The sequence below is a fragment of the Macrotis lagotis genome, chromosome 2, assembly GCF_037893015.1.
Source record: "Macrotis lagotis isolate mMagLag1 chromosome 2, bilby.v1.9.chrom.fasta, whole genome shotgun sequence".
NCBI classification, from domain to species: Eukaryota; Metazoa; Chordata; class Mammalia; order Peramelemorphia; family Peramelidae; genus Macrotis; species Macrotis lagotis.
In genome coordinates this window covers 114,999,364-115,015,986 of record NC_133659.1, presented here as the reverse complement: position 1 = coordinate 115,015,986, position 16,623 = coordinate 114,999,364, and the positions used below count along the sequence as shown (strand labels likewise).

Below are 16,623 nucleotides of genomic sequence, written 5' to 3'. Positions count from 1 at the left end.
TGAGTACTAAAGAAGTGAAGTCATGTACCCAAAGTACAAGTTTGGAAGTAAAGTCAGTACTAGAATTCAGGTCTACTGGTGGCCAGTTCAGAACTCTTTCCACTGCACAAGAGAGCTTGCTCAACAATGATGAAGATTAAAAAATAGGATATATTCTCCACTCAGAAAATATAATGGAATTCTATGATATTTTAATTTAGGTTACAAAAAGAGGTATATAAAATAGATCATTATGTACAGAAGAAACTAGAATGCTTCTATAACTGTACTGTAATAAAGCATTTTATGATATAGTATAGTAAAAGGAGCCCTGAACCCTAATTTTAATAATTTTTTAATCATCAAGTGTTGCTAGATGCACATATAAATGTACAGAAACAGGTGTATTGCATAAGCACAGAAGTCACATGTACAACATGAAGATAAGATGGTTATGGGAGGGAGAGCATTAAGTGCAGGGGAAATTAGGAAAGGCATCATACAAAATGTGCCATTGAGTTGAGTCTGCAAAGAAATCAAGAAAACAGAGATAAGGAGGAAGGAAGGGCACCTGGGCATGGAGGACTGACTGACTGTCACTGTAAAGACAGAAGACTGAAACCAGTTAGCACAGCTGCACTGTGGAGCACATGAAAGGGAGCAAAGCAGGATAGCTTAAAATGCTCTACAGATCCCAGAAGTAACTGAGAGTCATTAGTTTGTTGGGGGGGGGGGGGTTGACAAAATCCTACCTCAGAATTCAGGAAATATGAACCAGTGTATTCCTTGATAAGAAACAGAAGAATTCTATTGCCCCTCCCCTTCACCTTTTAATTATATCTTAAGGACAAAGTAGAAAGCAGCAGGGAGGAAAATCATTCTGTGAGTTAACAACATGACTAAAGATTGAAGAAAACAAATTTAAAATGATACATGGTAATGCCAAAAGAATTTTCTAGACTTCCTATTAAGGATAGAAGAAACTCGCTAGAAAAATAATAAAATGAATATCAGAATACCTCTGGGGTCTCTGAAGTCTAACATCTTTTAGTTTTATAATTCCATCTTCGAATTATTGTTCAAGTTCACACATATGAGCTTTTGGCTCTCAATCAAGTCTATTCTTGTTCTAAACTAAAATTTTTATTTTAATTAATGAAAAAAGTAAAAGAATAACTTGAGAAATAGGCAAATAGACAACAAAATTAGGAGTCACAAAAAATGCTACAGCAGCAAAATAAGAAAACAATACATAAAGTAAAGCAATATACATAGAAAGAATGAATAAATGGACATGAAAAGAAAGAATAAATGAATAAGCATTTATTAAGAAGTTATGTGCAAAGCACTGTGCTAAGAACTAGGAATACAAAAAGAAAGTCTAAACAGGGCCCAGTCTCAAAGAGCTCACATTCTCTCTATCTCTATCTCTTTCTCACATACACACACACACACACACACACACACAAATTCAAATTATATTATATAAATATACTAGTATATATTACAGAAAATAGCATACACTATCAGACATAAATTATGCTTAGTTGGCTAAATTGTTTTTTTTTTATTTACTTTTTTAATCTTTGTTACAAGAAAATTCACTGGGTAAAAGAGGGAGGGCTATAACCAGAAATTAAATGATATCAAAATAAGGTACTGATAAAATATTACACTGTTTATTCACAAACAAGAGAAGTATGAAAGGAATTCAAAAATGTCATATATAAATTGTATTTATTCAGACCTCACAATTGCATAAGCATTTTATCCCCAAAATTTAACTCCTTTACTGTCATTTTTTATGTATTTTGAATTTTGTGTCAAAAATAGCATGAAAAACTATTTCTGACTTTTTTCTAGAACATTGACTTTTTTCTAGAATATTGACTTTATAATATAATTTCTTGGGCCATTCACTATCAACCTCAAATGAAACAAAACCAACTGTCTCTTTCAATACAACTTTTCAATTTCACTTCAAACAACTTCTTTACTTAGAGATAAAACCTGCTCCTTCTATTGTTCTCAGGGCCATTTAATATGGAAAAGAAAAGGGAGAGGACTCTTCATTCCTTTCTGCTTCCTTTTTTGGAATTCTCTTGATGGGTAGGAAATTTGGGACTTTTTAAAACTCTAAAATTACAAAATCTAAAAATCTTCTGCAATGATTGATACCATTGAAACAATGTTGTAAAATCTGAAACCAAGGTATGAAAAAATTAACAAACTAAAAAAAGGACAAAATGAATTGTTTACTACTTTTGCAAAGAAGGGTTGATAACATATGCTTCTTCCAAGGAATCTGAGTTTGGTTTGGTGTATTTTCCTCTAATGCAGTAGGAGGGAAAAAATAGATTTCTGTCAATTAAAAAAAAATTATATTTTAAAAGAATACAAATAGAGGCTACAATGTCACCTATAAAATGCAGTTTGTACCAGATGTTCTTAAGTGCTGAGTGCTCTAAAGTTCTTCCTTGTTCCCAAACTTATGATTCTGTGAAATCTGTGTATACCAATATGAGCTGGAAACAATATTTCCTTTGAAAATACAAAACATTCTGTCATTAAAAAACCTTATAAATCAATTAATATAATGAAAGTCCTCAAGATACAATATTGTAGGGGCTAGATGGCCCAGTGGATAGAGCACCAGCCCTGGAGTCAGGAGGTCCTGAGTTCAAATCTGGTCTCAGACACTTAATAATGACCTAGCTGTGTGACCCTGAGCAAGTCACTTAACACCATTACCTTGCAAAAACCAAAAAAAAAAAAAAAACAAGAGAGATATATACACTGTTGTACACCTATGAAAATAATTGAGTCCATAAGACCTGAAGAAAAAAAGAGTAAGCTCAAAAGGAACTTATGCAGGAGCTTTAATGAAACAGGGCACCTGAGTGGTGTAGTGGATAAAGTTCCAGGCTTAGAGTCAGGAAGACATCTTTCTGAGTTTAAATCTGGCCTCAAACACTTACCAGCATGTGATCCTGGGCAAGTCTAAAAATGAGCTGGAAAAAGGAAGACAAACCACTCCAAAATCTTTAACAAGAAAACACCAAATGGGGTCTTAAAGAATCAGACATGACTCTAAAACATCTGAACAAGTAATGAAAACTCAATGATGACAATAGAGGAAATTCATCTTGTCACTTCTCTCCTTAGCTTACTATAGGTCCCCAATTTCTAGCTAGCAGGTCCTCTCATTCTACTGCTACCCCTCTTCTACCTTTGTCCAAACTCATCTTTCATTGCTACAACATGCCCTTTTCATCATAAGTCAACTTTTTGTATCCTCTATTTCATTTGTTGTTATTGAAGGGTCTTTATGTGTGCCACCTCCTTATTGAAAAAGCACTTCTTTTTTTTCTCTATCAACCCATGCTCTTCACTCTTTCCAGAGCTAACTCAAAAGTTACCTCTTCTGGGAAGCTTTCCTGAACTAACCATGCTGTATTCTATTCTCATCTTTGCCTTATTACAAACCCCTTCAATATTTATGACATAGTATTTTAGATTTTCTTGCATAATTTTCTATAATTATGACACTTCTTTGTGAAATTTTCCCTGACTTTCTGTACATACAAAACCACCAACTCTTCCTTCTCTAAACTGGATCTCCCCAATTTTCTAAATGCATTCAGATATCCTACTTCTATAAAACTGATTGCTTTCACTGTTAAAACCCCCAGACATGAAATTTTTTGTCCCAGTCTTCAACTACTACTAGTTTGATCAAGTACCATCCTATCAGTCTACTTTTTTCCCATTGGAAAGCATATTTGACAGGAAATGTGACTTTGAACAATCTCTAACAAAGGATAGAATCTAACCCTAACAACTGGGAAATGTAGCATGGGAAGGATAACTAGGAATTAGTAATAAATGTATGCAGAGATGGGCAGAAAAATAAATTTAGCAATCTAATGACATTAGAAAATTATATGAAAGATGTCTTTTGCCTTATCTGTGATTTCAGCTTAGGATTCATATTCACTATTGTCATTAATGATTTGGATAAAAGAATTGAAAGCATACATCAATTTTGCTTTTAAATGATGCAACTTTGCAAATGACTCAAAATTAGACAGAATGACAAAGATAGAATCCATAAAGAAGTTAAATTAAAGTTAAATTAAATGGGTCCCACTTAAAAAGAGGAATAAAAGGATGAGAACCATCACTTTATAGGATACTTGGTAAAAGTCCCTCATACAGATGTAAAAGAAGACTAATCAAAAAAAGCTACAGGAAGTCCAAGAAAAATAAACATGGAACAAAACAAATTTATTTATACTTTCCCTTCATCCAATTTCAGAAAGAGAAATAAAAATTATACCTGGGATGATGCTCCATCGCCAAGGTGTGGTTTTAAATAAAAACTAGAGAGCTGCTCAGCACGCATTAGATACTCTGCTGTCCGTTTCTTCACTGCTTCTCGACGAGTGGGACTTGACTCACCTAAGATATAATAAAGAAAATGAGTACAACCCGTGCCGTGATACAGTCAATGCTAGATGAACTAGGGGGCGGCTAGGTGGCACAGTGAATAGAGCACCGGCCTTGGAGTCAGGAGTACCTGGGTTCAAATCCAACCTCAGACACTTAATAATTACCTAGCCCTGTGGCCTTGGGCAAGCCACTTAACCCCACTGCCTTGAAAAAATCTAAAAAAAAAAATTCTAAATGAACTAGTTTTAAGATGACCCTAATTTCCACTTACTTGACTACTTAATCATTTTTCCCATTTCTTTGCTCAGTAACATTTCTATCATTAAATAAAATCAACTCAAAATTAATGAGCAGACTGAAATGAATAAAATGAGCTTTTTCTATATATTTTTATTTAGATTATGCCAACTTCCCATTACTAAACATATGTAAGAGCTGGCAATATTATTCAGAGTGACTCAAATTTTCCTAGGAAACAACCACATATAAATTATTTTCAACACAGATACATGAAGTCTTTAAGCTTATACTGAGATTCTGCAGATAGAAATAAACAAATTTTTTCCAACTTTATTTCTCCCGCAAAAAAGACATCCCACAACAAATTTCTTTCTATATCAAGAATAGGGTTTTTTAAAACCACTGAATCATTAAAGAAATATTGTCAAAGGATTGCCCCAAGAACAGAAAGAGACCTAAAAGATCATCTAATACAAATCCCTCATTTTACACATGAGGTAACAGGGTTGAAGAGATTAAGTCAATTCAAAAAAGATTTATTAAGTGCCTGTTACTAGGCAGGCACTGTGCTAAGTGCTAAGAATAGAAAGAAAAGCAAAAACATTCTTTGCCATCAAGGAACTCACAATCTAATAGGTGATTTGCTCAAGCTCCAATACTTAGTAAGTGGTCCTTCAATTTCAATGTTATTCCCTATGTATATTTGAATCATTTCTCCTTTTTGTAAATAATACGTTTTTAGCATTTCCTTTTCCTTGTCACATACCTAATTCTTTCCATAATTTTGGTACTACCAAGAAAAAGGCAATCTCTTTTGCAGCTCTTTTAACTTTAGATCCATGACTTTTATCACCCCCTTTTAATTAATGATGATTCATAGAATTATGAACTTTAGAACCAAAATGGATGGACTGTAGATTATTTCTCAAATTTGGAGATTATTCCTCAAATCATCACAAAGCATTTATCTGTTTCTGGCTGTAACCTTGGGCACTGAATTTTCAAAATTTAAAATATGTAGTTTCTATTCCAGTTGCAAAGTAGAGATAATGCTAAGTAATCTGTGAAAATCAAATTACTATACTGTGCTTCAAAAATATTACCCTGACTTCTGGCCAAGATGGTGGAGAGAAGCCAGGTCCTACTAAGGTCTCCTGATCTTCCCTCATATATAATATAAAACAAATCTCTTAAAGGAAATCCAATCTACAAAACCCAAAAAAAGAAGCTAGGAGAACACCTAACCTAGGTCTGTCTTAAGGGATGTGCCAAGCAAAGAGCACAGACTGCCTATAGGGGCATGGCAAGAGCCAGACTAGCCTAAGATCAGCCCCGGAGAAGCAAGCAGAGAGTAGAGGCATGGACATGGGACTGATGGTCTGGGACTTACCAAAAGGGCTGGAGGGTAAGCTCCAGCCTCTAGTACCCCTAATGGCCAGGAGGAGATATTACACTCAGTGAGCAAAGCCTCTAGCACCCCCTACTGGCCAGCCCACATAGAGTTACTAAGTCCAGTAGATGAAGCCTCTAGGGATCCCAACACCAATCCTCTGTGAACCAGCCCCTCCTCCAACACAAGATCTTAGGAAAATGAAGAAAGACCAGTAGAAAAGGGGGGGAGGGTCCATAGAAAAAATCCTAGAAGGAAAACACTCTAACTCAGAGAGATGTAGAACCTCTGAGGAGAATATGATTTGGTCTCCAGCACAGAAAGACTTCCTTGAAGGAGTTTCAATATCAATTGGAAAATTTGGGAAAAGAAACCCAAAAGAAGGTTAACATCTTGCAACAAGAAAACAAATCCTTGGAAAATACAACTGGACAAATGCAAAAAGAAAATAATTCTCTCAAAACCTTGAACTGGTCAAATGGAAAATTCTTACCAAAATAGAAATGACCAACTGGAAAAAGAGTTGCAAAAGGTAAATGAAGAAAATTCTTCCCTAAAAAAAAAAAAGAAGGGAGTCTGTGGAAACCAATGACAAAAATGTTACCCCATGCTACAAATGTTTTACAGATAATTTTAAACAGAATCACAGAATTTAAGAACCCACCAATTGTACTGAAATAGTTATCAAAAAAAATTTGTAAACAAATTTACAGAATTCCATGCAGATAAAAGACTCCTGCTACAGATTGTGATGGTGTCCAAATACTCCTGTTTGTGGATGACATCAAGCTGGAAGCATCAGAGTTTCAAATACAAGATAAAACTCATTACCTCACAATAGTTTAGTCTAAATCTAAATAGAAAAAACAAAATGGGGGAAGAATTCAGATCTTATGACTGAACATCCAGTGATCTTTCATTATATCACATTTTTCTACCCAGAAAATGAGTTATTTGAAAATAATTTATTTTTTGAATTATTTTATTGTTACTCAAATATATGCATGAATACATATATCTGTATGTATGTGTGTATACATATATATATATAAAGTGACTAGATCATGGAACTTTTTACCATTAGTATACTTAATGTCTTATTGATTTGAATTCTGACATTTAAATTGTGTCTGTGTCTCAAGGTTTATTGAACAGACATCAGGAATACACAAGTAGGGAGGCAAAGAAAATATGACAGAATAAAGGCAGGGACTTGCCTGAGCCATCCCAAATTTCCCTCCAAACAACTTTAAAATAATGCCTCAACACAAATTTTAGGGCCAAAAAAAAAAAAATCATGTTAAAACAATTTGCCAAGCCAAGACAACTTAGAAAGTTGGTAGAAAAGGTCTGTCTCACTGGGGTCAGAGTGGAGAGCAGTCTAGAACAGACCCCACTCTGGCAAAGCAGCAGCAAACCCTGAGGATAATTGAACTGACAGAGATGTCTTCCAGAACTCTCAGCCCACAGACAAAAAATGGGGAAGGACAACTGATCAAAAGGAGATCAAGGGGACCTTTTGCTAACAGCAGAACTATGTTGCATTGCTCATGTGTAGATCCAAGTCTCAGTTCCAGGGCATGAAGGAATACGAGCACACTGCAGAATGCAGCCAGGGACTCTGGTCACAGTTCCAGGGCAAAAAAAGAGTTTCAATGGTTGCTCACAACAAGAGCACAGGCCAAGGGGGCCAATGACCACACCTCTCCTAAAATCATATCACTTTAGAGTAGCCAAAAACTTATAGCTCTCCAGAACCAGCTCTAAAAACAACAGCATGAAAAATCTGAAGCTTGAGACAGATCCCACTCAAGGATCACAGTTTAATTTTCACATAAAATTATAAGTCAAGAAATAAAGTGGGAAAACAAGCATACACTCTCCTCACTCCCACAAAAAAAAAGGGGAAAAAAAGAAACTTAACTATGGAAACAGAGAACATTAAAACACAATCTCAGGGAAAAACATCAAATTCAAAACTGCTACATCCAAAGACTTAAAGGAAAATGCAAATTGTCTTCAAGCTGAAAAAGAATTCCTGGAAGAGCCAAAAAGAATGTTTAAAATCAAATACTAGAAGTGGGGGGGGGGGGGGGATTGGAAAATGAATTGATAAAAGAGGCACAAAAAATACTAAAGAAAAGAACACTTTAAAAAACAGAATAGGGGGCAGCTTTGGTGCAACCCTGGAGTCAGTAATACCTGAGTTCAGATCTAGCTTCAGTCACTTAATAATTACCTAGCTGTGTGGCTGTGGGCAAGCCACATAACACCCCTGCCTTGCAAAAAAAAAAAAAGAACAGAATAAGTCATATGGAAAAAAGTGGCACAAAAATCCACTAAAGATAAGAACTCTAAAAAAGCAGAATTAGTCAAATGGGAGAAGATATACAAAAATTCATTGAATGAAAAAACTCATTAAAAAGTAGAATTGGCCTGAGTATCCCTAAAAAGTTAAAATTAGAAATTGGAAGCTAATGACTCCATGAGACAACAAGAAACAATAGAATCAAATCAAAAGAAAGAAAAAATAAAATATAATATGAAATATCTCATTGAAAAACTATTGACCTGTAAAGCAGATTAAAAGATAATTTAAGAATTATAGGACTTGGGGTGGCTAGGTGGCGCAGTGGATAGAGCACCGACCTTGGAGTCAGGAGTACCTGAGTTCAAATCCAACTTCAGGTATTTAATAATTACCTGTGTGGCCTTGGGCAAGCTACTTAACCCCATTGCCTTGCAAAAACTTAAAAAAAAATTAAAAGAAAAAATTATAGGACTAACTGAAAGCCATGATCAAAAAGAGCCCAGGCATCATATTTCAAGAAATTATTAAGGAAAATTGCCCTAGTATTCTAGAACCAGAAAGTAAATAAAAATTGAAATAATCCACCATTCATTTCCTGAAAGAGATCCCAAAATAAAAACTCCTAAGAATATTATAAGCAAATCCCAGAGGTCTCAAGTCAAGGAGAAAAGTATTGCAATCAGTGAGAAAGAAACAATTCAAATATCATAAAGCCAGAGTCAGAATCACACAAAAATTAGCCTTTTCTAGAGTAAAGGATCAGAGGACTTGGAATATGATGTTCTGGAGAACAAAGAAATTAGGATTAAAACCAAGAATTAACTACCCAGCAAAATTAAGCATAATCCTCTGGGGAAGACATTTAATGGAACAGAAGACAAGCATTCCTGATGAAAAGATTAAAGTTTAACAAAAAAAATCTGACTTTCAAATACAAGACTCATAAGAAACATAAAAAAAGGTAAACAGAAAAGAAAAATTACAAGGGATTCAATAAAATTATCAGGGGGCTTAATAAATACTGACTGACTCTCAGACTGACCTGTATCCTTCTTTCAACTGAGAATACCAGATATGGGCACTCTAGAGGATTAAAGAATGACTGAGCATTTATTACCTGCTTAGTATGTGCCAAGCACTCTGCTAAGGCTAGGCAAAAAAGATAAGCAAGATAAGTTCTTCCTTTTAGAAACTTCTATTTTAGTAAAACAGGAGGAGCTGGGGCAGAGAGAAGCAGGGACCTCAGGCATCTGGAGGTAACTGTGTAATTGTAACTGGACCCCAGCCCACAGAATTCAGGAAGGGAGGATGGAGACGGATGGATGGTTCTCTGGGAGGACTGTAAGAAATGAAACTCCTTCCTTTTTCTACCAGTCCACCAGGCATCTGACCTCAGACCTTTACATTAACTCTTATCCACTAGAGCAGGGGCTTTGAGGAACCAAGACAGTTAGTACATTAAAAATGACAGAAATTCTTGGACTTGAGTTAGAAATTCAGCTCTGCTACTTAAGAACTGTCTGACCTTAGACTCAACTCAATATTTATTAAGCCCAGCCTATTTTGCAAAGACACAATGAATAAAGGTACAAAATATAATGAGGCAATCAAGAAATACAATTCCATAAAAGGAAAGAACAAGGTCTAGGATACCTAACAGGAAGAGTCTGAAGGTCGGGAGGAAAGATGATGATGCAGCAAAGGAGAGGAGTCACCTGGAAACCCAGCCTCAGTTTCCCTATCAATAAAATAAGGAACTAGGACTATAGTTTCTAAAGACCCTCCTAGTTCTAGATCTGTGATCCTGTGTCAAAGGAATTTTAGGACAAAGAACAAAAGAGAAAGAAGATATGGGACAGAAAGGGATCCAGGTACCAAAAAAAAAAAAGATAAATACACAAAAAAATGAACATTAAAAAACTGACAAAGAAACACAATAAAAACAACAGCAGCTAGCCCAGAGAATGGAACTAGATTGTGCAGAGTCTCAATTTCTTATAAAAGGAGAATAAACTAGGAGATCTCTAAGATCCCTTCCAGTTCTAAATCTATGGCTTAATATTATATGAAAAATCAGATATTTCTTTATCATACAAGGATTTCTTTGAAAATTACCCCTCCTCATGAAAAAGAGTGAAAATCCCACATGTATAAAAATATTCACAGCAGCTTTCTTTATGATGACAAAGAATTGGAAATTAAAGAAATGTCCATCAACTGAGGAATGGCTGAACAAATTGTGGCATATGTACGTGATGAAACACTACTGTTCTATAAGAAATCAGGAGGGATGGGAATTCAGAAAAGCTGAAAAAGACTTGCATGAATTGATGCTGAGTGAGATGAGCAGAACCAGAAGAACATTATACACCTTTACAACAATATCATGATCAACCTTGATGGACTTGCTCACTCTATCAGTATAATGAGCAGGGATAATTTTAGGGGATCCATGATAGAAAATACCATCTGTATCCAGAGAAGGAACTGAGGAGTTTAAACAAAGACTAAAGATTATTATCTTCAACTTTTAAAAACCTGTCTTATGTATTACATAATTTTGTTATCTTTAATTTTCTTTCTTCCTTAGGGATCTGTTTTTTCCTCGTTAACACAATCAATTTTGATCTATTCATATTATAGAAACAAATGTAAAGACTTTATCAGATTGCATTCTGTTGGGGGGAGAAAATTGTAAAATTCAAAACCTTGCAAAAATGATTGCAAGAAACTACTATTGTATATAACTGGAAAACAAATAAAATATTAATATAATTTAAAGGTAAAAAAGGAAACCACCACTCTTTTTCATTCATAAAGCCAACTGAGCAATAAGAAGCAAATGAAAGTAAAACAATAAAGAAGGAACTCAATATACTCCTTTCTAAATTACAAGTATAATTAAAAAATAAAGAATTAAATTAAGGATTTCTTGAAATAGAATTTTAGAAAAGTGAGACAGGACAGACATCTAGTGTATAGAATAAGAGGGAAAAGAAGCATACATATTTACAATTGCATATGGCACCTTTACAAAAACCTACCACATGTAGGGCATAAAAATCTTATAAACAAATTCTAAAAAGCAGTAATATTAAATACATTCTTTACAAACTAAAATCCAATAAAAAAATATATTCCTTACATGGTTACTGAAGAAAGAATTAAAATAGCTTAATCCTAAAGAACTATGAGTTAAAGAACAAGTCATAGAACCAATTCATCTTTTCACTATATAATGACAACAATGAGACAACATACAAAAACTAGGGAAACAATCCAAGGAATTCATGAAAGAATACTTACAATAAAAGAGAAAAAATTTGGTCACAGAACAAAAATGAACAAGTTAAAAATCTCCAAATAAAAAGCAAAATAAAATCTTAAAAACAAATAAAAGACTGATAAACTAATAATAAAAATGAATAAATGAAAATTAAGCATTGGTTTTTAAAAATGAATAAACCAGTAATTAAACTGAACAAAAAAGGAAAAGAAAAAAGAAAAAGAATCCACAATAAATGAAGGGAAAATATTACAAAGTATTTTACTCAACCACATGCCAGTAAAACTGATTGCTTAAATAAGAGATGAATAGTCATTAAATATATATATATATATGTATATATATATAAAATATCCAAAGTAAAGACCAAGAATGGAGAATTTAAATACTATTTCAGAAAAATAAACTGAACCAGGTCATAAATTAACTCCCAAGGGAGAAAAACTCATAAGACCAAATGGATTCAAAAGTTAATTCTATCAAACACTAAAAAACAATTAATTCCAATATTTTATAAACTACTTGAAAAAATTTTAAATAAGTACTCCTACCAAATTCCTCTGATGATATAAATATAATTTGGAAGAGCCAGAGCAGAGAAAGAAAACCATTAATCAGTATCTTTAATGAACACCAATGAAAAAACACTAATGAAAACATTAGGTAAAGTAATGAAGAAAAAAGTAAAAGGTTAAAAAAAGCAACGTGACACAAAAATAAAACACCATAACCAAATTGTTGTTATACCAAGAATGCAAGATTGTTTTAACAAGTAATTATGTTAATGGCAATAAAACTCAGAATCATGTGATTATAATCAACAGATGCAGAAAAGGCTTTTTACAAAATACAATATATATTGATATTGGGGGTGGCTAGGTGGCACAGCAGATAGAGCACCGGTTCTGGAGTCAGGAGTACCTGAGTTCAAATCCAGCCTCAGACACTAAATAATTACCTAGCTGTGTGGCCTTGGGCAAGCCACTTAAACCCATTGCCTTGCAAAAAACCTAAAAAAATAGATAGATAGATAGATAGATAGATAGATAGATAGATAGATAGATAGATAGACAGACAGACAGACAGACAGACAGACAGACAGACAGATACTAAAAACACTAGAAAACATAAGAATAATTGGGTTTTTCTTTACAGTAGCAAAATAGTCAAGAGCCACAATTATATGAAACAGAAAACTTTCCAGTTAGGTTGGGCAAAGCAAGAATGTCCACTATTACCACTTCTATTTGAGATAATAAAAGAAATACTACCTATTGCAGTAAATAGAAGAAAAAAAATTGTGAATAAGTCTAGGCAATGAAAAAACAAAATTAATTTTTGAAATGATATGATTTTTCAGGTATATTTAAAAAACCCGAGACAGGCAACCAAAAAATTATCCAAAATAGTAACCTCAGTAAAGTTGTATGATATAAAAGTCACACAAATCATCAGTATTTCTAGTGATATAATAAGCATTTATAATATATGTGATAAATATGATAAAAACTAGCAATGAGATAGAGAATTCCATTTAAAATAGATTCGGAATAAAATTCTAGAAAGTTCATTTACCAAAATCACACAAGAATTATAGATATAAATATAAAACATTGTTTACAATAATAAACTTTACAATTAAATCAGAGAAATGTTAAATATTCAAGGTTAGGCTAAGACAATGCAATAAAAATGATAACACTACCAAAACAATTTTTTGTTCTGTTCTATACCTAACTACCAAAAGCTTACTTTAAAAAATAAATAATTGCAAAAAAAATAACAAAAGTGGATAAAGCACCGGCCCTGGAGTCAGGAGTACCTGGGTTCAAATCCAGTCTCAGGCACTTAATAATTACCTAGCTATGTGGCCTTGGGCAAGCCACTTAACCCCGTTTGCCTTACAAAAAAAAAAAAAAAAAAAACTAAAAAGAAAATAACAAAATTCATAGAGTAACAAAAGATCCAAGAATCTGAAAGGAAATAATGAAAGAAAGTGGGGAATAAGAAAACCTGGCAGTACCACATCTCAAACGATCCTACAAAGCAGTAATAATCAAAATAATTTGGTACAGAGGCAGCTAGGTGGCCCAGTGGATTAGAGCACCGGCCCTGGAGTCAGGAGGACCTGAGTTCAAATCCAGCCTCAGACACTTAATAATTACCTAACTGTATGGGGCCGGATATGGGCTCAGGTGCTCCTAGCTCCAGGGCTGGGGCTCCGTCCATTGTGCCACCTGGCCATACCTACAATTATTACTATTATTATTTAATTTTAATTTTTTTCTCTCCCCTTTATCGCTCAAGCAAGTCTATATTTTGTAGGGGGAGGGGTATTCTGTTCATTCTTAAACAAGAATATTTTATTAATGTATATAAAAAACATTATTTGTACAAAAAGAGAATAAATAAATATTAAAAAAAAATAATTACCTAACTGTGTGGCCTTGGGCAAGCCACTTAACACCATTGCCTTGCAAAAAAAAAAAAAAACCCTAAAAAATAATTTGGTACTGGTTAAAAATTTGAGGTCAATTAGCAGTAAACAAAATTAGCAATCAATAACGCAAAGACCTCAAACTACAGGGGTATGGGCTCAATATTTGATTTTTTTTTAAACTCTTGAGAAAACAGGAAAGGCTGAAATGAAGTTTTAGACCAACATTTAACACCATACACCAAGATAAGCTCCAAATAGATAAACTATGATCTAGACATAACAGGTCAAATAATAAACAAATTAGAGGCAAAAGAAGGAAACTGCCTTTTAGATCAGCACTTGTTCTTGTGTTTCTCTGTTTCTCTCTCTCTCTCTCTCTCTCTCTCTCTCTCTCTCTCTCTCTCTCTCTCTCTCTCTCTCTCAAAAACTTCTCACTTCATTCCAGCTAATTATTGTCTTGTATAGTCAATCTCTCTTCTCTCTGATAGGAAAAAGTCCTTGAGAAGTTCATCTAAAATCAATACCTACCCTTTCTTTTCTCATTCTTTTTAAATTTCAACTGTCGAGCTTCAGATTCAAGATGAAAACTTCTCTTCAAAGTTACCAATGAATGATTTCTTAATAATCAAACCTAATGACCTTTTCCCAAGCCTCATCTTCCTTGATTTTTTGACAGCCTTTGACATTCTCAAACCTGTATGGCTACTGCTAGCACCCATCATATAAAAAAAAATTTACAAACCAACCTACTTTTTTTTGTTTTGTCTAGTTTTACAACTTCAGTCTCACAAAGGCATATAGTTTTATGAAGTGGCATTGGTAGTTGCAGATTTCTTAATGTTTTAAATTACCCCCTTCTTCATACTCTTCCCAACTTTCAGGTGCCACTGCTCTCTCCAGGTTCTCCTCCTACCTGTCAGACCATTCCTTTTATTCAGGTCACAATAATGGATATCTCCTAAGACTCTGTCATGTAACTTCTCATTTCCCTCTATACCATCTCATTTGGAGCTATCATTAATTCCTATGGATTCAATTATCATCTATATGAAGAAGATTCTCAGAACTCTCTCTTGACCTCTAGTCTTACATCCCCAACTGCCTTTTGGACATCCCAAATTTGATGTCCCCTAGACATCTTAAACTCAACAGATCCAAAACTGAACCCATTATCCTTCCCTCAAAATTCTTGCCTCTCCCTTTCTTTTTAATGTTGAAGGTAACATCTCCTTCTTAATCACCCAGGCTCCCAACTCCTCATTCTCTCTCTCACCTTCCCTATATAGTATATTGTCATGAATTTTTTTTCCAAGGCAATGGGGTTAAGTGGCTTGCCCAAGGCCACACAGCTAAGTATCTGAGGCCAGATTTGAACTCAGGTACTCCTGACTCCAGGGCTGGTGCTCTATCTACTGTACCACCTAGCCTCCCCTGTCATGAACTTTTGATTCTACTTTCCAACATCTCTTGCATGCTTCTCTCTTCTATCATCTGACACCGTCCCCACCAAGGTGCATAACTTTATGCCTGAGCTCTGGGACAATCTAATAGTTGGTCTCTCTACCTCAAGCCTCTCCCCATTCCAGTCCATCCTTCACTTAGCTCTCAAAAGGATCATCCTAAAGCACAGGTCTGACCATGTCACTCTTCCTCTCATCCAATAAAGTCCAGAGGATTCCTATTACCTCCAAGATCTTGGATTTTATACCTTTAATAATCTGGCCCCTTTCTCATTTTCCAGTTTCTTATACTTCCCTCCCCCACATGTGCATTATACTCCAGTGACAATGGCCTCCTTGCTGTTCCTCCCAAAAGAAACTCCAACCACCTCCACTATATATTTTCACTGGCAGAGTCTCATATCTGAAATTCTTTTTTCTTCTAATCTCTGCCTCTTAGCTTCTCTGGTTTATTTCCATTCACAGCTAAAATCCCACCTTCTGCAAGAGTCTCTCCTGGGTCCCCCCAAAAGCTGTGCCTTAATTCTAAGATTATCTCCAAGTTATCCTCTATATATCTTGCATGTATTTGGTGGTTTGCATGTTATCCCCTTAGAATATGAGCTCCTAGAGGGCAGTGACTATTACTCCTTTTCTTCATAATTCTCAATACTTAGCATAGTGCCTGGCCCCCCAAAAAATGCTACATAAATGCTACTTTCAATGCTACTTACAGAGGCACTTAATGCTTATTGATTTGATTTTACAACAGCAAAGAAATGTAAATTAAAGGCACAGCCATCAATGGAAGATTGTTTACCAACTAAAGTAAATGAATATAATAGAATATTTGTGCTGAAAAAGACAAATTTCAGAGAAACCTAGGAAAACCTGTTAAAGAGTAAATTGAGTAGAACTAGGAAAATAATTTATTTACAGTATCAATAAAATGAAAGCAAAGATGAAAGACTTAAGACCTACAAACAACACAATTATAAATCATGATTCCAAAGGACTAATGATAAAGAATGTTTGCTATACACCACATGTCAAAGAAAAGACAAACTAATATGCAGATTGAGATAC

The 16,623-nt window shown here is 34.4% G+C and overlaps 1 protein-coding gene across 7 annotated transcripts in view; it reads right to left on the bottom strand.

The window, feature by feature from the left end:
- RPS6KC1 (ribosomal protein S6 kinase C1) overlaps positions 1-16,623 on the bottom strand; it is a 247,207-nt gene that overhangs the window by 117,939 nt on the left and 112,645 nt on the right. For all 7 annotated transcript variants that reach the window (XM_074222641.1, XM_074222639.1, XM_074222646.1 and 4 more), the window contains one exon: positions 4,319-4,440. In XM_074222641.1, the coding sequence (XP_074078742.1) occupies positions 4,319-4,440 (122 nt within the window). The remainder of the gene's footprint in view (positions 1-4,318; positions 4,441-16,623) is intronic.